The sequence below is a fragment of the Oncorhynchus mykiss genome, chromosome 6 (assembly GCF_057628025.1).
Source record: "Oncorhynchus mykiss isolate SJ-2025 chromosome 6, ASM5762802v1, whole genome shotgun sequence".
NCBI classification, from domain to species: Eukaryota; Metazoa; Chordata; class Actinopteri; order Salmoniformes; family Salmonidae; genus Oncorhynchus; species Oncorhynchus mykiss.
Window position 1 is genome coordinate 44,190,024 of NC_143027.1, and position 26,070 is coordinate 44,216,093.

Genomic DNA, 26,070 nt, shown 5'->3' on the forward strand with positions numbered 1-26,070 from the left:
TAGTAGTTTATTTAATATATTTAATATTTTGAGGAAAGGTTGGCATTGAAGAACGAGACCTAGGCCTATATCATATTGTCCCCATGTGGCACACCCACTTTTGTGTGTTGCTTATCGCCTCTTTTCTCTGAAAATAAATCCACTGTGGCGCACGAAAAGTATGCTCACTTAACTCTGTGTAACTAACTAACTGCAGGCAAGGATAGAGTAACAAATCAGAAAGTGCCTGCCCCCCGCCACTCATGACAGCGCAATAGAAAGAGAAGACAATAACACGTTATTAATCTTTGATTTAAAAGCACAAAAAAAGGGAATCTTTGCCTCGACCAGTCGAAAGATTTAGTTTTTACCTATTCCATTGCACTGGGCATAAAACATAATATTTGTGGTCAAGTTATGGTTGGTGGCAATAAGCGGATGCTTTTATTGTCGGAGGAGGATGCCCGTTGGATTCCGCTACTTTCCTGATGCCTCTTTCCTTCTTCCTTATTCTTCTGAAAATGTATGGGATAATGAATGTTTTAATATTACAAATCAGCAATGAAGGAAAGTAATCGTTCGAGGAGATCGAATTGCGTGTTCAAGTTTGGGTTTTATAACTTCTTTGGAACTGTGCTCTGTGTGGTTTGGTGTCGCTACACATTCTTTCAACTCTTGGGTACGTCGATGGCGTAGATGGCGCAGTGGTAAGCCTTTTCTCCCCAACTGGAACCTGGATCATATCTCGAATACTTGGATAAAGCTTCTGAAGTTCCCACAATAACAAAACATTATTTTTTTTTTTTTACCTCCGTGGATTATAAACGCAACCCTGGAGAGCAGAAGAATAGGGGCAATTGTCGTTTTCTGGAGAGGAGGAATGCGGAGAGAAAGAGGCATCTAGAAGGATGCTGTTTCTTGTAAAATGGAATTGAAGATCATTATTGAAGTTGTTGTGGTGGTTTGTTCATTTTTTTCTTTGAGTTTTAGCCAAGAACTCAATCCGAAAGGCAGAAATGTATGCAAATTACCAGGGTAAGTATAGCTGCACTGCGGACGCGGAATAACGGGCTTCTGTCGATTAAAAAAAAGGAGTTGCCTGCCTCTATCGCTCTCAGTGCGATGCAACTACTAGGCTACTTGTTGATTATTCAGGTCAAATTCTGAACTATTGTGCTTGGAGTATTGAATACTCACATTGCAAAACTTTGTTTTAGACTCGGTTTCTCTTGCCCTCCACTACCTAAAATAGTTCATTTTCGATATTGTGTAGGCTAGTTGGTCATATTTCTTTTCATATGCACTCTCCTTACACAAGGAGGAGTCCATCTGAGAAGCAGCCATCCAGATGCTACCTACATCTGGAACCGTGGGTAATGTTCTATAATTTCACATAGGGGGCGCTTCCAGGCCTTATATATTTAGTGTCACTGGCCTGAAGTCGTGGCATCAGCTATATGGCTGAAAATAACCCCACAAAATTGTATGGCTGCAGCTACCAGAAACAAAGGTAAGTTGTAGACTGAACTTATAGACAGGGGGTGCATCAAGTTAGCTTAAGCCAACATTTCTTATTCAGCAGTTAGCACCTTTACTATGCAGACTGAAAACCACATGTCAAAGGAGGGTCGGTGTAGGACCAGAGTGTGTGAAATCTGTTAACATTTTGGCATTCCATAATAGAGGTCAAAGCCCTTCTGTGGTCTGGCATTATACACATTGAATTGACATTACAAGTAGACCCCTGGGCCCTGTCTGCGCCTGTCCTTACCTTTCGTGTTAAGAACGTGATGAAATGTGTCTCAATAGACAATGGTGAGCATGTACAGTGTCTCATGGGCAAAACACGTCCTTTGTTGTCAAAGTTGTTGCCCAAATGTCTATTGTTGGTTTGAGGGTCATTACTTTAACATTTAGCATCCATGAGGAGTGTTAGTGCTTACTGTAAACTATTCTCAATCCTTTATCTTCAATGAAATCACACATGTTTACTGTTGGCCCCACTCTCAATTTAAAGTCTCTCCCACAATCCTATTCTTAGTGTTTTAACTGGCTTGGATGATTTATTTTTTGCAGTGCACCACCCGTATCCTTTTCTTTCGTTTGTGCATTTTGTTTAATCTCTTTACTGGGTTCACTGCTCACAGGAAGAATTGAGGGAAGTAGTTGTTCATTTATCATTGCTGCTTAGCACTTCCTATCTGTGTCCTCGTGTTACTAAATCAGCTCGCTGACTGTAGTGGGGGCCATTGACAACATTAACAACGTTGGTTCACACATCATTGTTTGTCAGTATTCAATGCATCACAAAGTACCATGGGAAAGTGAGAAGAAAAAAAAAACACAGAAATTGAGAAAAGTTGCTATCTGATTTTTCAGTGTTGAGAAACAAATAATATGTTGTTGAATGAAGTGTTCAGTACTAGAACACTGTTCAAAGTGCCAAACGTAACAATACTGTGGCCGATAACGTTTAGGCAAATTTGAGTAACAAAAGACAAATGTGGGTCCTGCTTTGATAATGAGAGACCAATGTGAGTCCTGCTTTATCTCAAAGCGTCACATTTGTTACGCAAATGAACATAATGTGTTATTTTTCAGAGTTGTGATGGATTGAGCTGTATGTCAAAGGTCAGATGGGGTCATCTAAAATCGCAGATACCACTGACCACATTGGAAATGCTTCACTGAAAGGAGATTTGATTAATACCTTACAAACAGCTTCTTGTGAGGTATAAATAAACCAACACAGCTTTTTATCCATGTATTAGCTCATTCTTGCGTCTTTAGACCCAATCCAGAATAGTAGGCCTAAATAAGACCAGTATCCATTAGACTCTCCCTCTGTGTGACAGACCTAGGTCTGAGACAAAACAGAGAGTCTGAAATAGTGTTTTTAACAAATGGCAGGTTTTAGAGGGGAAAAATGTGTGTGTCTGTGTGCACGTCTGCTTCTGAAGGCAGAATTCCGCCCCCAACACTTTAGAGGATGTAAAAGTGTGGCGGGGGCCTCTGGGAGGTCAGTGGTGTGGGAGGAAGAAGAGAAGCATCTGTCCTTTCCTGACAGAGCAGTGCAGAGAGGAGAAGAGAGCAGAGTGGAGGGGATCTAGCTTTGCTTCAAACTAGACCGCCAAAGACTGCCTCTCTAAACTCACTCCCCACTCCTCACTCCTTCCTGGCTAGACGTGGGGTCATCTTTAAACAGTATTTGTGTTCTTTCTGATACCAAAGTTGTGCTTGATTGAGACTGACTGACATACTGGATCAATGGGATAGTCCCAAAAGTGCAAAAGATCACCCTTCAGGTACGCCTTGTAGGTTCAATCACACATTAAAGTATTTAAAAGAAAACCTTGTTTTTAAACTGTGGTTGTAACTAGCTAGCTATTGCTAGAGTTGCTCTTCTATAGTCTCCATGGGTTAGCACTTCAGAGGCTACTATTGTTCTGACTGTTGACTGCTGACAGGCCGGGCAGGAGAGGTCGAGTTGAAGGGGCTTTGGAGAGAAGGATGTTTATGTGAGAAGTGTGTTATCCATTTCTACCCATTTCTTTGCACATGGAAAGCATATGGAGAAAGTCAGAACAAATGCTGCGCAGACGTTTAGAGTTTTCAGCGTTTGCCACACGAAGGACAAGTGTGAGGACTGAGGAGATGACAGGATAGTAGTGGTTGTGCAGGGTGGTGGCATGTTGTTATATTCCAGTGTCTGTTTAAGTTTCCTTGCTTATTTTCTTCCTCTCTGACACTCTCGTATTTCCTCTCGTCTCTGTCAGGTCACCAGGCTTTGTGTGCTGCAGCGGGTGGGGGCAGATAGGAGAGGAATGTTTGACACGTATGTATACAGCATATCAACATCATAGCACAGTATTTTCATATGTACAGTTGAAGTCGGAAGTTTACATACACTTACGTTGGAGTTATTAAAACCCGTTCTTCCACCACTCCACAAATTTCTTGTTAACAAACTATAGTTTTGACAAGTCGGTTAGCACATCTACTTTATGCATGACACAAGTAATTATTCCAACAACTGTTTACAGACAGATTATTTCACTTATAATTCACTGTATCACAATTCTAGTGGGTCAGAAGTTTACATACACTCAGTTGACTGTGCCCTTAAACAGCTTGGAAAATTCCTGAAAATAATGTCATGGCTTTAGAAGGTTCTGAAAGGATAATTGACATCTTTTGAGTCAATTGGAGGTGTACCTGTGGATGTATTTCAAGGCCTACCTTCAAACTCAGTGCCTCTTTGCTTGACACAATGGGAAAATCAAAAGAAATCAGCAAAGACCTCAGAAAAAAATTGTAGACCTCTACAAGTCTGGTTCATCCTTGGGAGCAATTTCCAAACGCCTGAAGGTACCAAGTTCATCTGTAGAAACAATCGTACGCAAGTATAAACACCATGGGACCACGCAGCCGTCATACCGGTCAGGAAGGAGACGCATTCTGTCTCCTAGAGATGAACGTACTTTGGTGCAAAACGTGCAAATCAATCTTGTGAAGATGCTTGAGGAAACAGTTACAAAAGTATCTATATCCACAGTAAAACAAGTACTATATCATATAAGGCCGCTCAGCAAGAAAGAATCGACATAACCTGAAAGGCCGCTCAGCAAGAAAAAAGCCACTGCTCCAAAACTGTCATAAAAAAGCCTGAATACGGTTTGCAATTGCACATGGGTACAAGGACCTTACTTTTTGGAGAATACTTTAAGGACAACAAAGTCAATGTATTGGAGTGGCCATCACAAAGCCCTGACCTCAATCCTATTGAATATTTATGGGCAGAACTGAAAAAGCGTGTGCAAGCAAGGAGGCCTTCAAACCTGACTCAGTTACACAACCTCTGTCAGGAGGAATGGGCCAAAATTAACCCAACTTATTGTGGAAGCTTGTGGAGGACTACAACCGAAACGTTTGACCCAAGTTAAACATTTTAAAGGCAATGTTACCAAATACTAATTGAGTGTAGGTAAACACTGGGAATGTGATGAAAGAAATAAAAGCTGAAATAAATCACTCTCTACTATTATTTTGACATTTCACATTCTTAAAATAAAGTGGTAATCCTAACTGACCTAAGACAGGGAATTTTTGCTAGGATTAAATGTCAGGAATTGTGAAAAACTGAGTTTAAATGTATTTGGCTAAGGTGTATGTCAATTTCTGACTTCGACTGTACATGTTTATATCACTTAAGGCCTATTTCCTGGACAGAGATTAAGCTTAGTCCTGGACTAAAAAACAATTTCAATGGAGGTTCTCGGTTTGGTGAAACCAGCCCTCAATGTTTAATATGTGGACATGTAGTGATTCAGTACATCCTCCCCCTAGCTCTCTGTGAAGGCAACTTCACCTGTAAGGAAAATGAGGTATGCGTTAGGCCCAATGAATGCCGCTGTCGCCATGGATACTTCGGAGCCAGTTGTGATACAAGTAAGCACCTTGTTTTTTGGACACATCTCACACGTCCTGTCCTAAAACATCAGAAAGGACATATTCACCTAGATATAAGGCATCAAAGAAATGTTTGTGTAATGCTTATGGGGTTCTCACCATAATATCCTGATATTACTTCATCCCTCCTTTTTCAGAGTGCCCCACCCAGTTCTGGGGCCCAGACTGCAAGGGCAAGTGCCAATGCTTTCCCAACGGCCAGTGTGATGACGTGACGGGCAAGTGCACGTGCAACCCTAACCGCTGGGGGCCCAACTGCGAGAAGCCCTGCCTCTGCCAGAAGGGCAAGTGTGACCAGGACACAGGCACATGCACTTGCCAATATGGCTTCTGGGGCCCTCAGTGTGCAAACAACTGCTACTGCAGTCTCAACTCTGTGTGTGACCAGAACACAGGAAGGTGTAACTGTAGTCCAGGCTGGTCGGGGAGGAATTGTGCCATCCAGTGTAACTGTAATAACTCTCCATGCGAGCAGTTCACGGGTCGTTGCCAGTGCCGGGATAGACTGTGGGGCCCCCGATGCGAGAGGTATTGTCAGTGTATCCATGGGAAGTGCAACCAGGCGGATGGCTCATGTACCTGCACACCGGGGTACCGGGGGAAGTTCTGCAGGGAACCGTGTCCCGCAGGGTTCTACGGACAGAACTGCAGGAATAGGTGAGGAACCACTGGAGAACATTACTCTGTGTCATTATGACCGAAGATAAGACATTTTTCATCATAGTGTAACAGATGGGAAACTGAAAAGCCGTGGATTCTTATTATAACAGGGATTTCTCTTAAATTTTTCCCCAAGGATCTTAATGTTAATGTTTTTTTCCTGATACGCATTATATTGTGGTTTTGGAGTTTTGATTAGGAATATGATTTGACAAACGCTCCAGCTGATAACCCATAACATATCTTAAAATAATTGTCCAGTGTTTACAGATTTCTATAAAATATGACCTATAAATAATTACAATATGAGTGAAATGTTAATTAAGTATTTTAAAAATCTGCTTTACTGTGTTGGAATGGTGTGGTCGTACCCCAACAACAGAATGGTCTGGGCGTATACCGGTCATAAAAATTATTCATGCGAGCATAGGATTTTTTAAATATTTTTTTTATTTATTTAACCTTTATTTATCTAGGCAAGTCGGTTAAGAACCAATTCTTATTTACAATGACAGCCTACACCGGCAATGCTGGGCCAATTGTGCGCCACCCTATGGGACTCCCAATAACAGACAGTTGTGATACAGCCTGGATTTTAACCAGAGTGTCTCTAACCTCTAATACCGAGATGCAGTGCCTTAGACTGCTCTGCCACTCGGGAGCCCAGGAAGAGTCAACAGCATTATTTGGGTATGAATTAATAGAATATACATTTTTAAAAGTGAGATTTTCACTGGACAGTTAGTTACTTTAAACATGATCGGTAGAAGTGTATTGGGGCGATACTGTGGAATTGGTATTCACAGTATCTCATAATAATCATCCAATATGCTGAAGACATTCAGGTTAAGTGATTTACCTTGCTCAAAGTCTGCAGAACTCATGTTATACATGAGCTGCTACATAGCCGCTTTCCCACACTTCTCTGACCTCTATGTCATAGATGTTATAAGAAAAGACAGTCCTGGAAATGTATATACGGGCCCGCTAAACTGTGTAGATACCAACACAAAGATTCGCTATGAAAATGTTACCAAATAGTTTTGCTGTCAATAGGCCAGGCATAAAGTAGTGCACCATAGGGAATATTATGTTAATTTGGTGCCGTTTTGTAGGCAAATGTCTCAACCCACCATCGTGATGCCCTCTCTCCCTTCATGTCCTGACTCCAGGTGTGGCCACTGTAAAGGCCAGCAGCCCTGTAAGATAACAGAGGGGAGGTGTGTGACCTGTGAGAGGGGCTGGAACGGGACCAAGTGTGATCAGATGTGCCTGCCAGGCTTCTTCGGAGAGAACTGCCTGGATGTGTGTCCCCCGTGTAAAGATGGCCACTTCTGCAACCGCATCGACGGAAAGTGCTCCCACTGCAACCCCGGCTGGATCGGGGACAGGTGAGAGAATGGAATGGAAACACACATACACACACATAAACACGTTTTTTTTGCTTCTACCTGGTAGTTTGTTGCACTCAACTGGTGTCCCAGGTCTGAATCAGTCCCAGATTTGAAGGAGAGGATGAAAACTAGGAGTGTTTTGGCCCCTCCAGGAGCGACATTGAACAGCGCTGCTCTAGTACAACACTTGAAAACATAACTTCAAACAAAGACTTACAGTTATGCTAATATAACCTTGAATACAAAGCTAGAGAAAATGTCAATTGTTGTCAACTTTTCAGCATGTCAAAATGTAATTTACATAGATACTGCATTATAATTACTATTTAAATACCTGAACTTGTACTGGCACAGGCTTTCATGTTGTGCTAATGGTTATGAGACATGACTCACAGCTGATGTGACAATGATCATAATAAACAACATTCATTCCCGTTTTGTCTCCCTGGTCGGCAGGTGTGAGGTGCGCTGTCCCAACGGGACTTATGGGGATAACTGTGAGAATGACTGCAGCCACTGTTTTAACGGCGTTTGTCACATTGCTACCGGAGAGTGCCTGTGTGAGCCGGGATTTTACGGGACCTAGTGAGTCAGACCTTTCCAAAAACATCTTAATGTTTACGCTTCCCTTCATGGCTACAATACCCAGAGAGCAGTGGCGGTCGGTGCCATTTAAGATGAGGGAGGACAATTTTTTTTAATGAACATGGCCTTATTTCTATTGCAGCATATTGGATGACTATCATTCATACTCCATTCACTCAGCTCATTGTAGCATTGGCAGGTTTAGGCTACTACATGATACTAACATTTTCCCTATACTCATCTTGAGGTTGCTCCAACCTAGCCTATGAATGAAAGTTTACAATTTAGGTGCAAAGGTCGAGAGAAATTTGAGTAAGCAAGGTGACAGACATTGACACATTCAATACCGCCTTGCACAATCTTGCCTGCATCTAGCTGATCAAGGGTGTAATCATTAGTCAAACACTTGCAAACAAGAATTTCTATTGGACAAATTCCGGTATGTTTATTCCCGTTTAATTCTGTTTGTTTTCATTCAAGAAAAGTTTTTCAACAGAATCGGTGAAATTAATACACCCCTGATCACATGCAAACACAGTTCACTTTCATAGCAGCCACATAAAACAGCATGATCGATTTGAGCTTTGGATTATTCGTTCTCGCATTTACGCCCTCTCCTCCACTCACCTTTTCCCTTCGCTTGTGGACTTCAGTCCACAAGCAGTCTGTGACTAGGCAAAAAAACATTCCAAGCTAAACCTTCATATCATAACCGCTAACCGCTACACACAGTCTACATTGCTGTCACCATTATTAGCTACCGTCAAGTCAACGATGTAGGCTGGTGACAACGATGTAGGCTTTGTGTAGCTGTTAGCGGTTATGATATGAAGTTTTGGCTCGGAAAGCTAATGTGCACAAATAATGCATTATTTAGACAAACAGTACAAGCAAGGGGTTTGGTCATGCAGTACAGTGTACAGTTAGCAAGCAGTGTACCAGTTACACCGGCGGGCCCCGTGGCAATATATTAATAAAACCAAAAGCTTACCTTGACTTGGAAGAGTTCCAGTGTTGCATAACCAGATAGGTAACATAGCATCCCTCTCTTTTTGAGCCGGGTGTTTGAGTAGGCTAAACTAGCAAGCTGTATTTTACTAGCTAAGTAAGTGAAAGTTAAATAAATATAGCTAGCTCCTTCACTCCCTCTCTTTTTCTCTCTTGCTTCTCCTTCATTTATGAAGAAATTCATTCGTAAAAAACTGTTCAACTATTGTCTTTCTCTCACTTTGAGTCAACTACTTACCACATTTTATGTACTGCAGTGTTAGCTAGCTGTAGCTTATGCTTTCAGTATTAGATTCATTCTCTGAACCTTTGATTGGGTGTACAGCATGTCAATTCATGCTGCCAGAGCTCTGATATGTTGGTAGACATCCTCTGGAAGTTGTCATAATTACTGTGTAAGTCTATGGAATGGGGTGAGAACCACAAGCCTCCTATGTTTTGTATTGAAGTCAATGTACCCAGACGAGGATGGAAACTTGCTGTCCTCCGGCAATGTGCAAAACAATGTGCTTTAATAGATTATTTGGTGACGTGAATATATTTATTATAGTTTTATCGCATGGACACATCGCATGGACACAGTAACTAAGTTGTTAGTGTCTTCTCTTTCTTTTAGCTGCAATATGACGTGTCAGATGGGTCAGTATGGAGTGAACTGTGCCCAGACCTGCTCCTGTCACGACAAGAACTGCAACCCAATGTCTGGGGCCTGCAACCTACGTAAGGAAACCAACCCACTCGCTTTCCTTAGTCACACACACATGTGCACATACACACACACACACACACACACACACACACACACAGAGAGAGAGAGAGAGAGAGAGACAGAGACACACATATACACCCTGCAACCTGCAAACTACGTAAGGGAACCACTCTCTTTATTACCTCATTCACTTCTACAGATCTGGGTGAATGTTAGGTCACTGTTTTTGAAGCCAGCCACACTGCAAGACCTAAAATGTAGATGTAAAAATACATTCTTAGCAGAGTACTTGCGGCATCAAACCGTGGTGCTTCTAGTGATAAAGACATTTTTATATTTTGGAAAAAAAGGCACAACATAAAGAAAACACACCCCTGCATGAAACCATAGGGAACATATCAAATGTGTGCACTGCACATGAAGGTCCCAAACCCTTTACTTGTACTGTTTGTCTAAATAGCTAGTTGATAGCGGTGACGGAGACAAGTTCGTCCTAAATGGCACCCTATTCCCTATATAATGTACTACTTTTGACCAGAGCCTTATGGGGGAGACAATGAGCACTAGCACACATGTCAATTCAGGTCAATGTAGTAGTTGAGCCTAACGGTGTTTCCAGACTGCCTGGTGTCCTTTTTTTACTTCTGTGTTTGTTGGCCCTGTTCCTGTCCTGCTGGAGAGAGAGAAAAGAGGAAGAGGAAGAGAGAGCTGGAGGAAGAAAAGAGAAGGGATGGAGGGAGGAGAGCAGCTTGAGGAAACAGGGTTACCAAATGGACATGTTGGGAAGCAGGGATGATGTCACCAGGTCAGGCCTTTGGGCTCTGCCAGGCTAGTCCCTTCCTTTTTCCAGCTGTGAACACAGAGGCCTTACACGCCACACCCAGGCCACACTTCCATTCATCCACAGCCTCTATGACAGAAGAGGGGCGTAGAGGGCCAGGGGTCAGCAGTATTTATCTATCTGCTAAAGTATAGGTTATCTCACTGATGGCGTCATCTGGCTGCACAGTGCATGTATACTGTGGAAATTAAGGGTGCGTCTGAAATGGCATCCTATTCCGTATGCAGTGCACTGCTTTTGATTAGGACCCATAAGGCTCTGGTTAACAGTATAGTGCTCTATGTAGGGAATAGTGTGCCATTTCGGTCACACCCTGAGAGATGCTTATGCAACAGATGGACTGCTGTTCTGTTTAAGTGCATCCAGCTTAGAAAGGGAGGGGTGCTAATAAATCATCAATGAATTATGGCGATATAGGGAGTGTAGTAGAGGAGTGAGAGAAAAGTGAAAAGATGGGGTTTGACAGATATTTCAGAAGTAGAATCCACAACAGGAGATAGATAATGCGGGTGGTGATTTAATAGATGGAAGTCAATTTGTCTGTTCCACATTGTCGATAATTTGGATATCTCTTCAATTCCCGCTTTAACGATAGGCCTACAGTATATCCACAGTGTGGAGGGTCAACACAGTGCAGGACAGATTGAATTTCAGCTCCAGAGTTCTGATTCTGGGAGTTCAGGGAGTTCTGACAGAGAGTAACGTTAGTTGGTACCAGACATACAAATGGCTCTGGTTGGCACTGGCAGTCCGCACCAGTGTGGCACACCCAAAAAATCCCTGCTTGTGTCTGTCTGCTGTTTCAGAGCCCAACCAGCGGATGGGAGTGATCGCGGCAGGAACCCTGGTCTCTTTTCTGCTCATTGTCCTCCTCTCGCTGCTTTGCTGCTGCTGCCTCTGCCGAAATAAAGATGACCACAAGTGAGTGACAGACACGGGCCTGGTGTGGTGCGAGGGATGGGATTTGTTGGAAGGGAAGAGTGGGCCATTTGCCTTCCTTGCTAGTAGCTCATGCAGATGGCTCTATCCTTTGAAATAGTTGTTTGCCCTTTTATCTTATATCTGGGTCCTTGTTATAAGTTACAATAAGGGCCTAAAGTCTTTCCTGGTTAGTTCACATGGTGAGGAAGAACGGCAGGCCCTGCGTAGCATATCATTTTGTAGCCAAATCAAAAATGGGTCAGTATGATATTGTGTGTGGTCTTTTTCTTCACGTGGTCCATGAAATGTTGCTTGTACTGCAAGCGTGTCAATACAGATGAACATTACCCACATTTGAATCAGTTTGTGGTGTTTCGTAATTTAGTATGTTTTCCATGGCGTCACCCCTCCCTCTTTCCCTCAGTCCTGACCAAGACAACTCTACCAACAGCAAAAAAGCCAAGCGGATCCTGTGTGGAAGATTCAGCCGAATCAGCACCAAACTCCCCCAGATCCCACTGAGACGACAGAAGCTGCCCAAAGTAGTCGGTAAGCACCAATCCCTCCTCCCCATAGTCTACCGCCTCAACCATGCCAAGACAGAGCCTGCATCCTAAATGGCATCCTATTCCCTAAATAATTCACTACTTTTGACCAGAGCCCCATGGGCCCTAGTTAAAAGTAGTTCACTATATAGGGAATAGAAGGTGTCATTCGGGATCCAGCTACAGCCACTTTCTTCAATACAATACTCTCTTGTTTGTTTGTGTATATGCTCCATGTGTCTCTGGATGATCCCATAGTTTCTGTGTCATAATCTTTGCACGCCTCTTTAACTCTTCAGCAAGAGGGAGAGAGCGTTTTCATTTGACCTTTGCTCTGTGATACTTCTCTCTGCGACTCTCTGTGGAGTGGTTTTCAGACAATGAATAGGGTTGAAAAGTGTACTGTGGCTGCCAAATGGGTATGGGGTTTCATCTGAGAGGAATGCACTGGTTGCAGGGCTTATTATTCTTGGCACCCTTAAATACCATGTGTTCATATTATTACAACCCTAAACAGGCCCTTCTCTTTTTTTCTCTCTTTTCTTTACTCATTTCCCTCCTTCCCTCCTTCCTAAGAAAGTGAGTTGAGTTCCTACTCTGCTGGGCTGAAGGCAGTGTTATTAAGAGAGAATGGGTCAGTGTAGTGGTGTGGTGCTCGGGAGGTCTGAGTGGTGTTGAGTGATACTTTATCAAAGGCTGCTCTGTTTGTGTCAACGTGGATGGAAGAGGAGGGAGAGTAGCTCCTGTCTGTCTGTGTGGAGGGAGGGAGAGAAGGAAGTGGAGGAAGGTCTCGTGGTCTGGGATAGGATTGTCTATCAGGACCCATCTCAAGTCAGCTTAAAGGATATTACACGTTGCCTACATACTGAGGAACTCTCCTTTGTCTACCCAGATGCCTTCTGGAATCTCTAGAAATTTCAAACACGGCCACATTCTGTGCCGTTCTGCTTTGTCTCTGCTATGTAGGAGTTAACTTGAATCATGGCTATCTAGACTGGTTCTGAATGCATGGATGGAAGAGCTCTGACAGTGCTCTGACTAAATTTTGGAATTAAGAAAGTCCCTATTTGTGGGATATGTTGTAGTTACCTTTACCAATTAAGATCAGTGATGGGGAAGGAGTTAAAAAGCGGTGACCTTGTTTCTTTCCTCTTTCACAACGAGTAGCATGTTCTTCTCCACTTCCTTAGCTGATTATTTCAGCTAGCAGCGGTCTTCATTGTGCCTGCGTAGAAAAACACACGGGAACAGTATTGTCTTTGTCATCCAGTTATCATGGGACATTTTAAGATCATTTTGCACAAACACTCTCAAAGTTTACTGTAACTTATAAACAATCCGCCAGAGGCAACAGATTTTTTTGTTAAAAGTCTATGCGTATGACCTTTTAAACAAACAAGCCCTTTCATTATTTTTTGCACAAAGCATATCGTGCCATGTCTGGGTTGCGATCAAGCAAATCAAGGAGAACAAACTACCACTTTGGGAATTTGGAGAGAGTAGAATAGAGTTTTTGGTTCAAACCAAAACCAATTCTTTCTAAGTTTTCATGACATGACAACACACAGCCATAAAATGACAACTGACTGAATTTAAGTATATACTTTGGAGTCCTTCTCCCAGTGTTATAGACTCTCTTGTTCATAAGGAGAGATAAACTGGTCAGCTTCTCTCTCTCTCTCTCGCTCTCTCCCTCCATCTCGAGAGCCAGGACGCTCTGCTCTGCTTTGCTTTCCTCATTGCCTGCCCACAGAAGCGTGGCCTGCCTGCCAGCATTTTGAAACTCTACCCTCCCTGGGGCGCCGTCAGTCCCTTCAACATTCCACAGGAGGCCCACTGGACTCGAAACAGGAAGTGGCCAAATTTACCCCAGCCCGTGTCAGACCTATGATTTACCCACACTGTGGTCAACACACAACAACAGATGTGGCAAGACAAAAGGAAAGATGAAAAAGGGGAGGAATAGGAGGGAGGAAGAAAACCTTTATGCTGTCTTTACACAAACACTCAACCGTTCCAAGACAAACGTAAAGAGAAACAGAGGGAGGAGGAATATGAGGAAGATGAAGAGGAGGAGGAGGGGGGAAGAAAATATTTATGATGTCTTTACCCAAACTCTCACCCAATCCAAGACAAATGTAAAGAGAAACTGAGGGAGGAGGAATAGGAGGAGGAGGAAGAGGAGGAGGAGGGAGGAAGAAAACAATTGCTCTGTCTTTTGCATAGCTCATATAGCTCCTCCGCTCCTTCATACATAAACATTCTCCCATCCCCCCTCCTCTTCTAAAACCTCTACACTGCTTATAGTTTGTCATTCCATTCTAAGCATATTTATTCCACGCCCTATACTATAGTTAGCTATCTCACGCTCGGCTGGCTGCCTTCCCCCATTTCCATTCCGTAGTCCTCTGTGTGTGTGTGTGTGTCACAAATGGTACCCTATTCACTATACTGTATAGTGCACTACTTTTGGGCTCTGGTCAAAAGTAGTACACTATAATATAGGGGATAGAGTGCCATTTGGGATGCAATTGCATGTCCGAATGCTTTCCTGTGAAAAGTGATGTGGAGCGGGACCACCTGTTCCAGTGTAGCTGGCCTCACAGGCAGCTATGATAGGCCTGTACAGCTGGGGTTCATCAGAAATGCACAGTTGTCCAATGGACTCTGTAGGCTGAGCTTTGGGCTTTCGCTGCTGCCCTGTCTCTCCCGGAAAAATCCATCCGGCTCCAGACTTTTAGTCTGGTGTGAACATTCAAGCACAGCAGTTGTTCACTGTATCATGAAAGAGAATGTATGGAATAAAGAGCCAGTTGGTTAGTTGGTCAATTGAGGTTACTTACAGTAGGCCCTATGCTATACCTATTGGACACTGCATCAGTACTGACTAATATAGTCTTGCACAGACATTGGTTAAGTCAACTGGGACATTCTGCTATTGTACCTCCATGGCATTGGAGTCGTCTGTTCATTATACTCTAGCATTGCAGGGCTGTTACAATAGTCATGAAGTGCATACCGTCCAAACAGAAAGTCTGCCATTTATTTATGTATCGACTTTATTGAATTTGAACAAAAACCATTTCAGCTGGAAGAAAAGCTGCTATGAAAGAATTTCCATGGCCTTTCTTTTCTGTGTCCGTGGATAAATATTTGGATGGGCACTGTTTATATGATATTGATTCTAACGGCTGCCATTGCTACAATCCAACTAATCTACATCAAGTCAATTTCATACATTTAATCCCTTCACCATGGCGGCATTATGTAGAGTTCTGAACAAGACTGGGATGTCACCAGATATTTTGCCTGGAACAATTTCAGAAGTATGGAGAAATAGACAAATAGTCACTTTCTGCTTGACTCTGCAGTATGCAGGATATCCACATAGTACCCACCATTTTCAGTTGAAATTCCCATCAAAATAGAAAGTCCCCTTGCATCAATCTAATTAACAAAATTAAAAGATTCCCATCAAAATCCGTCTGTTCAACATCTGAGGTTAACTGCTATCCACCTATGTCACTGTTTGTCAGACCTGGAGACGTCCCGAAAATCAGTCTTCTCACGAAAACGTACAGTATGTAGTGTCCGGTTTAGCTTACAAGCTAATATGGAAAAGATGAGACTCTCACAAACAAGATGGTGTGGTCCATTTTGCTCTATGACATCCACATAGGACTTGTCTGAAGTTGGTACTGCCGATGTGCCAAATTCTGTCTGTATCATCCAAACCGTACAGACTAATATCACCACTCTATGGAAAGATGAGGCTCCCACAAACACGATGATGTTCTCCCTTTTGTTCTACGATCCGCACAAGTGTCACAGGACTCACAGGACTGAAGGTAACCCCATACCGGTTAAAACATTTAGTTTTGTTTTAATGTGTAAAAAATATATATAAAAATCCTGAGCTTTCGTATATCTCCGGAATATAGGAGAGACACTTCAAAATCCAAATCCTAATGATGCATTCTTGGACTGTCTGCATTGCCAAGAAAATCTGATACCTACAGGGGTCCTAAAATTCTCAAATCTAAAAGCTAAATGATCCATGATATGACCATCTTAAAACAATTCCATATGTTAGCCTAGTACAACCCCCCCCCCCCCCCCCCCCAAACCTCAAGGCTTAGTTAACAAGTGCTGTGAGAATAATAAAATAATGCTGCTCTTGCATTTACACATCTCCTGGTACTAATTTAGCTGGAGCTGTACCACACCTGCTTGTGTTGGTGTTAGCAGAGGTCAGTTGTTTTACAGTTTGGGAGATGACATCCATGCCACAACGTCCATACTATAAACTCATAGCACAATAAGGACCACAATGGAAATACGTTGTAAAACCTTTTTGATTTATCCACAATGATTTTAAATGCAGTAAATCCACTTGGGTGGCTGAATTGTGTTTAAAATGTTCAAATAAATCATGTCAAATACATAGAGAGTTGGAGGGGAACTTCCAGCCAAGAGAGGGTTGAGTTTTAGCTTAGTGTTAGTGGAGAACAAACGGATGGGCTCATGTGTCATCCAGTAGAGGGGGGAGGGTGTAAATTGATGTATCTGATGTGGTTAGTGTCCAGTTAACGCCCAGTCACACACACACACACACGCACACACACACACACACACACACAGTCAGTCCTCGGCCAGTTGGGGAAAGGAGAAGAGGAACCACAGACATCCCACACGAACACAGCTGTCCCCAGACTGAAGGGTCAGCAGAATACATCAACATCTAAAGAGGAGGGAGGGAGGGAGGGAGGGAGGGAGGGAGGGAGGGAGGGAGGGAGGGAGGGAGGGAGGGAGGGAGGGAAAGTACCTACATTTAGGAAATGGAGCATTCTGTCTATTGGAATGATAACTAAAGGAAAAACTTGAACTTATTTCTCAGTAAATAGCAGTTTGTTCAAGGAATGTAGAATCATGCAGATTGTCACACATTCTAGATAACTCAAGCCAGATTGTACCGTGCCTAACAACATCAACACACTCCACAACATCTCTCTCGATCTGTTGTTCTTGTAAGGTAGTCCTGTCAATCTAATTCTCTCTGACCCCTGCTTCTCTGTGTTTGTTTTCTCTCCCTGTCCCCCAGTAGCCCACCACGACCCGGAAAACACATTCAACTGCAGCTTCATCGAGCCCCCTTCTGTAGTTGAGCAGCCCTGCCCTTCCTCCTGGTCCTCCCAGGAGTCCTTCGATTCCTTCGACGAGGAACCCAGCGATGATGGCCCCGTATACTGTGTACCCCATGAAGGTGAGTCATTACACACACACATACACACACACACACACACACACACACACACACACACAGAGAGAGAGAGGCACACGGTCGGACACAAACGACAACGGACCTGTCTAAACAATGTGTGCCCCATGAAGGTGAGTCATCAGGAAAGAACAATAAACACTGTGATTAGCCACAGCTACTCCACAAATAAACACATCTAGGCACGTATGGATGCATGCCCATACACATGTACACACACAGATGTTTGAACACACACACACACACACACACACACTTGGAGTGGAATTTGTTTGTCACAAAGTGTAAAGGAAGAATACGTACTAGGATGACTGAGCACTGAGTCACACACTTCTGCAAAGCTAATTAGAGCGATATGATAGTTATCCTTACCATGTGCCATCGAGCCCTGTCCCTTGTGTTGATGTGAAACAATGAACAGGAAATATAATGGTAAAGTCATCCTATTCATGAATCTCTCCTTGTAGTTTGGTGGAAAGCATCATGGCTATCAGTTTATATATTATTTAGTTTAGACACCCCCGTGAGTTTATTGTTTTTGGAGGCCTCAACATTTCTTGATATTATTCCAGAAGATAAATATGATGTACACTCATTCTAAATGATGTTGCAGCTTCATCGAGCCCCCTTTATCCATATTGATGCACTAATACTGTATATGAAGAGTTGAATTAAAAACCACTATACATACAGTGCCTTCGGAAAGTATTCAGACCCCTTGACTTTTTCCACATTTTGTTACGTTACATTCTTGTTCTAAAATGGATTACATAAATAAAAATCATCAGAAACCTACAGACATTACCCCATAATGGCAAAGCAAAAACAGGTTTTTCGATTGCTATGAGACTTGAAATTGAGCTCATCCTTGAGATATTTCTACTTGATTGGAGTCCACCTGTGGTACATGCAACATGATTTGGAAAGGCACACACCTGTCTATATGAGGTCCCAAGAACACAGTGGCCTCCATCATTCTTAAATGGAAGCTGAGCAATCGGGGGAGGAGGGCCTTGGTCAGGGAGGTGACCAAGAACCCAATGGTCTCTCTTATCTAGAGTTCCTCTATGGAGATGGGACAACCTTCCAGAAGGACAACCATCTCTGCAGTATTCCACCAATCAGGCTTTTATGGTAGAGTGACCAGACTGAAGCCACTCCTCAGTAAAAGACTCTCTGATTCTCTGGTCTGATGAAACCAAGATTGAACTCTTTGGCCTGAATGCCAAGCATCACGTCTGGAGGAAACCAGGCACTAATCCTATGGTGAAGCATGGTGGTGTCAGCATCATGCTGGGGGGGGATGTTTTCAGCGGCAGGGACTGGGAGACTAGTCAGGATTGAGGCAAAGATGAACGGAGCAAAGTACAGAGAGATCCTTGATGAAATCCTGCTCCAGAGCACTCAGGACCTCAGACTGGGGCGAAAAGTATTTTATACATTTTAGAATATCACTATAACCTAACAAAATTTGGAAAAGTCAAGGTGTTTGAATACTTTCCGAAGGCACTGCATATTTTCAGAAATGTTGGTAAATTAGCTTTTAATGTTTAAAACCTCTTACAGCTACCCCCCTACTTTTTTCAATTTCCGCCTGAAGACATACCCAAATCTAATTGCCTGTACAGGCCCAGGACCAAGGATGTGCATATTCTTGGTTTCATTTGAAAGAAAACACTCAGAAGTTTGTGTAAATGTGAATTGAATGTAAGAGAATATAACACAATAGATCTGGTTTAGATAATACAATGAAAAAAACATATGTTTTTTCATTTTTATTGTTGTATCATCATCTTTAAAATGAACAAGACAAAACAAACATTCAGATAGGATGATGGGGACAATTTCAGTGAAAACATAAGAGGGCAACAGTACTTGTGCAAAGTTTTAGAATGAGAACTTCCAAAATGAGTGTGCTACATGACATTTATCATGAAGTCACCCAGGTGTCCCACACAAGTAGCCCAAATGTACCCAAGTGGCCAAATTGGTGAGGTTATACATTTTGAATGGAATAACTATATACAAAATACCAAAATGGTATTCTAACACACACCCCCCAAAAATTTAGAAAAAACATGAAAAAAATAGAAACATTTACAAAATAACACTTTCAATATTTGGAAGACCCTCAGTCCTCTACACAATATTGTGCTGCTGATGCCATGTGCCATAGCAGTCTCTTTCTGCTGTAAAGCAGAGGGTCACCAAGCATGTGGTGCAGGTGATGGGGGACTTCATTTTGCAAAGAACACAGCGACGCCTCCATGCTGTGCCCTTTTGGCCCTGAGGCACATCCATGCCTGCAGAAATAAATTTGGGCAGATGAACACCACTTGTGGCAGGAGCTGGATGAACCAGCTTCAGTGGGGGATGGACACCTTGGCACTGGGGGCTCCCATTCAGAGTCAGTGTCACTGTGAAAGAAAATGTTCAGTTAGAATAGTTTCACATATGAGCCCTGTATCAACAGGTATAATAAACAGATACATATAGAGTACAGGGAACATAAGGTTGAATATATTATTATAGACCTGCTAGATCTACTGTCTCATTTATATTATGACAGACCAGCTAGATCTACTGTCTATTTCATATTATGACATTTCAGCTAGATCTACTGTCTCTATTATATTATGACAGACCAGCTAGATCTACTGTCTTTATTATAGTACAACAGACCAGCTGTATCTACTGTCTCCATTTCACTTTGGCCATTGTTGTAGGCCTGCCCTCCCCTCAACAGCCTCAAATAGGCTATTTCATGTGGGGGTGGGGTGGGGCGGCAGACACACACATCTCACATTTCATTACATTACATTTTTATATATTGCCACTAAAATTAAAACAAATCACAAATACTATTTTATATTATTAATTGCAAACAACGGCATTAGCATGAGAAGAACTTACCAGTCCAGCTTTACCAAAACAATGCTGTGCGTAACATGCATGGCTCCTTCCGGTATGAAACTTCAATGGACCGGAGTTTACGTTTACGTTTATGTTGTCGAATTTCATCCCGCTAACGGGTTCGGTGCGCAGAGAGGCTAAAAAAAATATGAAAGAGTGTTTTTTCACTATCTAATAATGGCAATAACATATATGTATTTGTTTAAAATCTATTACTTTATGGATTAATTTCAGAGAGACAAATAATGTTTGCAAAATGCTGTATTTCCGCCTCACTTTCCAAGAAATAAGTAGTACTACTAGGTTTTACACAGTCAAATGTATTCAGAGTCATTTGAGATCTGTATGTATAACATTTACTTTTGACATTTTAGTCATTTCGCAGATGCTCTTGTCTAGAGTGACTTACAGTAAGTGCATTCATCTAAAGATAACTAGGTGAGACAAAATATCTTAGTCAAATATACAGGATATGAACATTCCATTCCTGCTAAACAATGGATATATAAAGTGTCTTGAACTGTGGTGTAGTGGTGCCTGGAGAAGTGTGTTTCTTTTCATTTTACCTACATTTTTCCAAATGGCGCCCTGTGTGAAACGTTATATTAGAAACAGTGACATGAAATGACCTAAAATTATACATCCCATATTGGTCTTTCACAGTCAGGTCAACCCAAGCTGTACTGTTCAGTAGGCTAATACTATTGAAACAGATAAACTGAGTCAGAAATTAACAGGTTGCAGATTTTCCCCCATTTTTTCAGGTTTTCATTCTCAAAGTCACACCTTTTTATTTTCTTCAGAAAAAAAAGAATCCATAACAATGCACATCAGGAAACCACTTTTGAGGTCTTGTAAAAATTGTTTGATTAGCTGTGTTTCTGTAGGACATGATATGGAGTTTGCAAAAAAAAAGACCACTGGATTGATGCAAATAATCATTATGATATCATTCTGACAGATAGGCATGGGCTACTTTGTAGCTAGTTAACATTTAATAGAGAAGGTTTTTAGGAAAGCATTTCCATCTACCAGAAGGCAGTTAGGCCTATCAATAGCATCACTATATTTTTCCTGTTCCTTAATTGTTTGAAACCTGGACGTTTTACTTCATATTATGAGGCATGTCTTACCTTGATTCAAAGTAGCTTAAAGACTTATAAAGACTTACTCGTATGCATTCTCCTGTTCTATTGGTTTTCTTTCAACTTTCTTTCATTATCTAGCAGCCAAAGACATTATCCTAATCATATTACCAACCCATGATAATTGTTGCATCTTTAAATTCCACCTCTTTGTAACGGGTATTTCCAACTCTGTATTTCAATCTCTGGCCATGAAACCGCTTGCATTTCCAGCGCGCACTTCAGAACGGTGTTTTCCCGCAAATTGCATTTTAGAACATTCACGGATTGGTCTACTGCCATGTGTACATTGCTGCGCCTAAAATGTGAACAAATAATAGTTTATCAACATTTGAAGCAAAACATTCCAATCTGTTTCATCAGCCCTATTAATTGATACGGCTTATACCTCCGCTACACTACTTTGATACCTATCAGTGGGAATGAAGAAGTAAGTATAGGCAATGCCCACTGAAAAACAAGTGGGTATACAGCGTATACCTGCGTATACCTTCCACTACACCACTGGTCTTGAATACAAAATCTGAGAACAGTCATATTTTACACACACATGAAGGTACTCATAAGCGATCATTTCTGATAAAATAAAAAGTAAAACATGTGTGGATATAGTGTTTTGGAAATAAACTTCATATTCTGACCACCTACGTATGATCACCATTACCGTCCAAACTAAACCTGACTCTCATCAATTATATATCTTACTGTCCCATAGAGTCACTGAATGAGAGTAAGGAGAAGCCAGCAGCTGAGAAGCCATCCGCAGCAGCTGTGCCCAGTGAGGACGATGCAGGGGAGTACACCTCTCTGAAAGACACCAGCGCTACCAGCACCACCACCAACAAGCCTCAGGCTGGGGACGGGAGCGAAGCAACCCTGCTCAAGTCCTCTGACAGCGAGGGCTCCACCAGTGGCTCTGAGTCGGCCATTGGGGCCCTCTATGCTCGCATTGCACACCTCTCCAAGAACTCCAAGGACGAAGAGGATGGGGGTGGCAGCACAGTTACAATAGAGGTCAAAGGTAATGGCAAGCCACCGTCCCCGGGATGGAAGACCACCACCAAACCACGCCCGCCAGACCCTTCCACCAAACCGAAGGTGTCATGGATCCATGGGAACACCGGGAGTACCACACCCCCCCAGGTGGAGCAGCTGAACCAGGGGGGTAAGGGGCTGACAGTGCCCAAGGAGAGGACGACCAGGAGCTCCAGCGACAGCTCAGCCAAGAGCGAAGAGAGGCAGAGGCTGAAGGAGACGTCCAAGGAGAAGAGGAACAAGGAGGGGAAGGGGACGGAGGTCAATGGTTCCCCCAGCAAACACAAGGCCCAACGGCTGGGAAGGTCCAGGGAGGATATTAACCACATGGAGCACATAAATGGAGTGGTGCAGAACGCTCTCAAGAAGATCGGTAACTTCCACAACTCCAACTCTGACAAGAAGGCGGCCGAGAAGGCAGCCGCTGTGGAGAACCCCAAGGAGCCGCCCAAGAGCCCCAAAGTGATCCACCCACACATGAACTCCGAGGCCGCCACACTCCTGGCGGCCCAGCTCAAGGAGAAGACGCAGAGCATCAACCGGAATGAGGGCACCGGCCTGGTAAAGACCAACGGCCTGCCCACCCCAGCCTTCCGGGACCGAGGAGACCGGGAGAAGCCCACTCCTCCGCAGAAGGCCAAGCGGACCACTCCGGCCACCCCAGGCCATCAGAGCTCCAACAAGCCTCTGCTGCCCACCACCACCAGCCTCCAGAAGATGGTGGGTGTGGGGGTCCCCACAAGGGACCCAGCCACCCCCGAGGTCGACCCCAAGAGCCCGGAGAAGCAGGACTTGAACGGCTCCAGGGTGGGAGAGGGTGTTGGTGGAGCAGTGAACGTCACGCCAAAGAAGACACCCATCAAAAAGCCTCCCAGAAAGAGAGGCAAGGAAGGGACATTGGATACTGCTCTGGAAACTAAGACACCAACAAAGACAGCAATTATGCCACCGCAGATAATCAAATAGACAATTTTTTACTCCGACCTATTGACCAGGGTTTTTTATTGTTACTCACACACATGACAATGGGGAATTAATTACTTTTCTTCCAAAGGAGACATGCAAAAGGACTTGGTGGTTTTTCATCAAAGGAATTTATTATGTGTGTGTGTGTGTGTTGTGTGTCCGGGACCAGTGGAAAGTAAATAGAACTTTGTTTAAATTGTGGTCCTTCTCATTGGTGTGGGAGTGTGTTTGTATTATATTGAACTCATATACCTGCAATGTATCAGTTTTACACTTCAAAGTCGGACATAACTGTGGCAGTGGAAGAGTTCTGACAGCGGCAAACAATCATCTTCTATTTTCTTCCATCTCTACTATATCCCTCCAATGCCCACCACTATATTTATATAGGAATTTCCGACAATAATTGTAATTTAAAATGTTTTTTCTCAACATTGTATGTGATACAACAATAGAAATGTAATCTATGCAAAGAGAGGTCTCAAGTTGAAACAAGGTACTGAGAATACAAATACAGTATTTGTCTGTTTGATTTAAATTAGCCAGTTTCAATAAGGAACACTCCATAAAGGAGATTGTTGAGTTATTTGTATATTTTTTTGTTGCTATGTTGTCCACAATCTAATGTTTTAGCTGAAGTACAGTACATTTGTTCCACAATTTTGTCAGTCACAGTTTATTGACAATGAAATGAGTAATCAATGCAAACTTTTAAGGAAGCACTTGTTGTCATTCCCCTCCTAACAGAGCAATAGCCCTGTATTCTGAAGGCACGCACTATATTACCTGGATATGCTGTAAAAGCACCTAAAAAAAGCTAAGAGGCTGTTATGTTCTTTCGTCAAGCCTATTGAACAGCTAGTGTAAATGTCTTAGTCTTAGATTCTTTCCCACTCAATCGTTTTCAGCTTGATTCTTACGCACTAATAAATGTGGGTAGGCAATGTTCCTTAAACCAAATGCTTCTGTGCATTGTTTCTGCAGCCATTGTTTTCTAAGAAGCACACAGAGACAGGTGTATTGCCACTAGGTCTTTGGCCACTAGAAACAGTCTGTGAGAGGCCTTGGCTTATCTGGTATTTCACATCATAATGTTGTTTATAAAGGTTGAAGTCATGTTTGAATTCCAGATTAAATATTATACTTACATTTTGATACTTCAATCATTCTTTAACAGTATATTAATCATCCACCTACCTGACAGACAATCTAGTCATGTTACATTAGAAGGTTGCCTTTTCCTTAACTTGAATTCCAGTGTGGCTAAGTAGCTGAATAATGCTAGCTATTTAAAGCTAATTGGTTAAAGAGGCCTCAAGGGTAACACTTACCCCGAAAGGGATGTATTGTTCAATCAACATTTCATACTGCATTAAGTTTGACTGGTTTTATACATATGAGGATTACTACATTACAAGAGGAGGCTCGTAGAAAAGAGTATGGAATTTAAATACAACACTTAAGCAAAAAACAATTAACCAATCTGCATAATATAAAGTAGTACAAAAGTGGCAGTGGTGTTCAGACCGTGGATTCAGACTTACTGTACATTCCACAGTTTTCAGAGCTATTTGATGGATTTTTTGGTGCCTTTGATGTTTTAATTTAATTTTTTTTGTTATGGTACAGCCAGCCTATTCTTTGCCAGTGTTCTTTTTCGACACGTGAAGGTGTTTTTGTATCAGTATAATTGTATATGTTTGTAAGCTGCGCTTATATGAATTATTTTGCTACTTATTTTTGTGTGTGTCAATGAACTGGCTTTCATGTTACATTTGATTGTTTTGTGTCAGGCTCTCTGCAGCCACAGTATGAGTATGTACTTTGTAAAGTTGCCCTTGGCTTGTCATTTCCCTTTTTCCTGTTGATGTTGTTGTTTGTTTAACACTTAACTGCATGAAGCAGAGTGAAACTTATCTGGCATTAATAGCTACACAGGAATCTATAGCCTAACTCTCTTTTTCTTATCGACTTTCCCAATTGCTATCATTTTGTCCGTAGGAAATATACAATATCAAAACTTCAAAGGATTATACAGGATGTGCATTATTGTGTTACCACTGTTATTAAGTACGTGTAACTAAAACCATATGAGTTGTGTGATTATAAAGTGCCAATTTAAGCAAGCAGAAAACACATCTTTTTATATCTGACTGACTGGCCTCTGCCTGCTTTCACAGGCTACAGTACATATTTTTAAGCAGGGCCTCATAACGCTGCAGAAACATTATCAGTGATATGTTATATTTGTAACTCATCATTCTGTTTTGTTTGTTTGTCTGATCTGATTTTCAGTTTTTTATTGTCGTTGAATTTTTTTTATTTTTTTTATTTACTTCTTTGAAATAAAAGCGATACATGTAGCTATATGGACATTCTCACCTCTCACATTAATCTGTGAACCTATCCCTCAGTCAACCTTTTGCGTGCTAAAATATTATCATTACTATCCCACAAACATCACACAGTGGCCCTAGAGTATTGATTTCAGAACCAGACATATACTGTAGCTCCCTTCCCCCATCTGTAGCCTAAAACCATCCATCCTCTTAGCAATAATTGATATTTTACAGTTTCCGGTGACTCCTGGCTGCCTCTCTCCTGGAAACAAAGAGGATACAG

General features: G+C 42.3%; 1 protein-coding gene across 9 annotated transcripts; it reads left to right on the top strand.

The window, feature by feature from the left end:
* Positions 1–113: 113 nt before the first annotated feature.
* On the top strand, positions 114–25,815 carry LOC110526005 (scavenger receptor class F member 2). Of its 9 annotated transcripts, none has more exons than XM_036980158.2 (11): positions 114–1,014; positions 3,756–3,814; positions 5,326–5,427; positions 5,586–6,105; positions 7,281–7,499; positions 7,959–8,087; positions 9,712–9,815; positions 11,452–11,566; positions 11,991–12,115; positions 17,213–17,374; positions 22,163–25,815. In XM_036980158.2, the coding sequence occupies exons 1-11, from the start codon at positions 905–907 to the stop codon at positions 23,446–23,448; spliced, it is 2,931 nt and encodes a 976-aa protein (XP_036836053.1). In that variant the 5' UTR covers positions 114–904; the 3' UTR covers positions 23,449–25,815. The 9 variants fall into 9 exon arrangements, with proteins under 9 accessions (XP_036836053.1, XP_036836054.1, XP_036836055.1 ...); XM_036980159.2 differs by having other exon boundaries at positions 125–1,014; positions 17,216–17,374; XM_036980160.2 differs by having other exon boundaries at positions 125–1,014; positions 12,018–12,115.
* Positions 25,816–26,070: the final 255 nt, after the last annotated feature.

What these genes read in the sequence shown, in the direction of transcription:
- LOC110526005 (XM_036980158.2), top strand. Translation starts at nt 905, where the DNA reads ATGGAATTGAAGATCATTATTGAAGTTGTTGTGGTGGTTTGTTCATTT. An exon ending in AATGTATGCAAATTACCAGG is followed by an intron (nt 1,015 to 3,755) that starts GTAAGTATAGCT and finishes CGTCTCTGTCAG; the next exon opens with GTCACCAGGCTTTGTGTGCT. An exon ending in GAAGCTGCCCAAAGTAGTCG is followed by an intron (nt 12,116 to 17,212) that starts GTAAGCACCAAT and finishes CCTGTCCCCCAG; the next exon opens with TAGCCCACCACGACCCGGAA.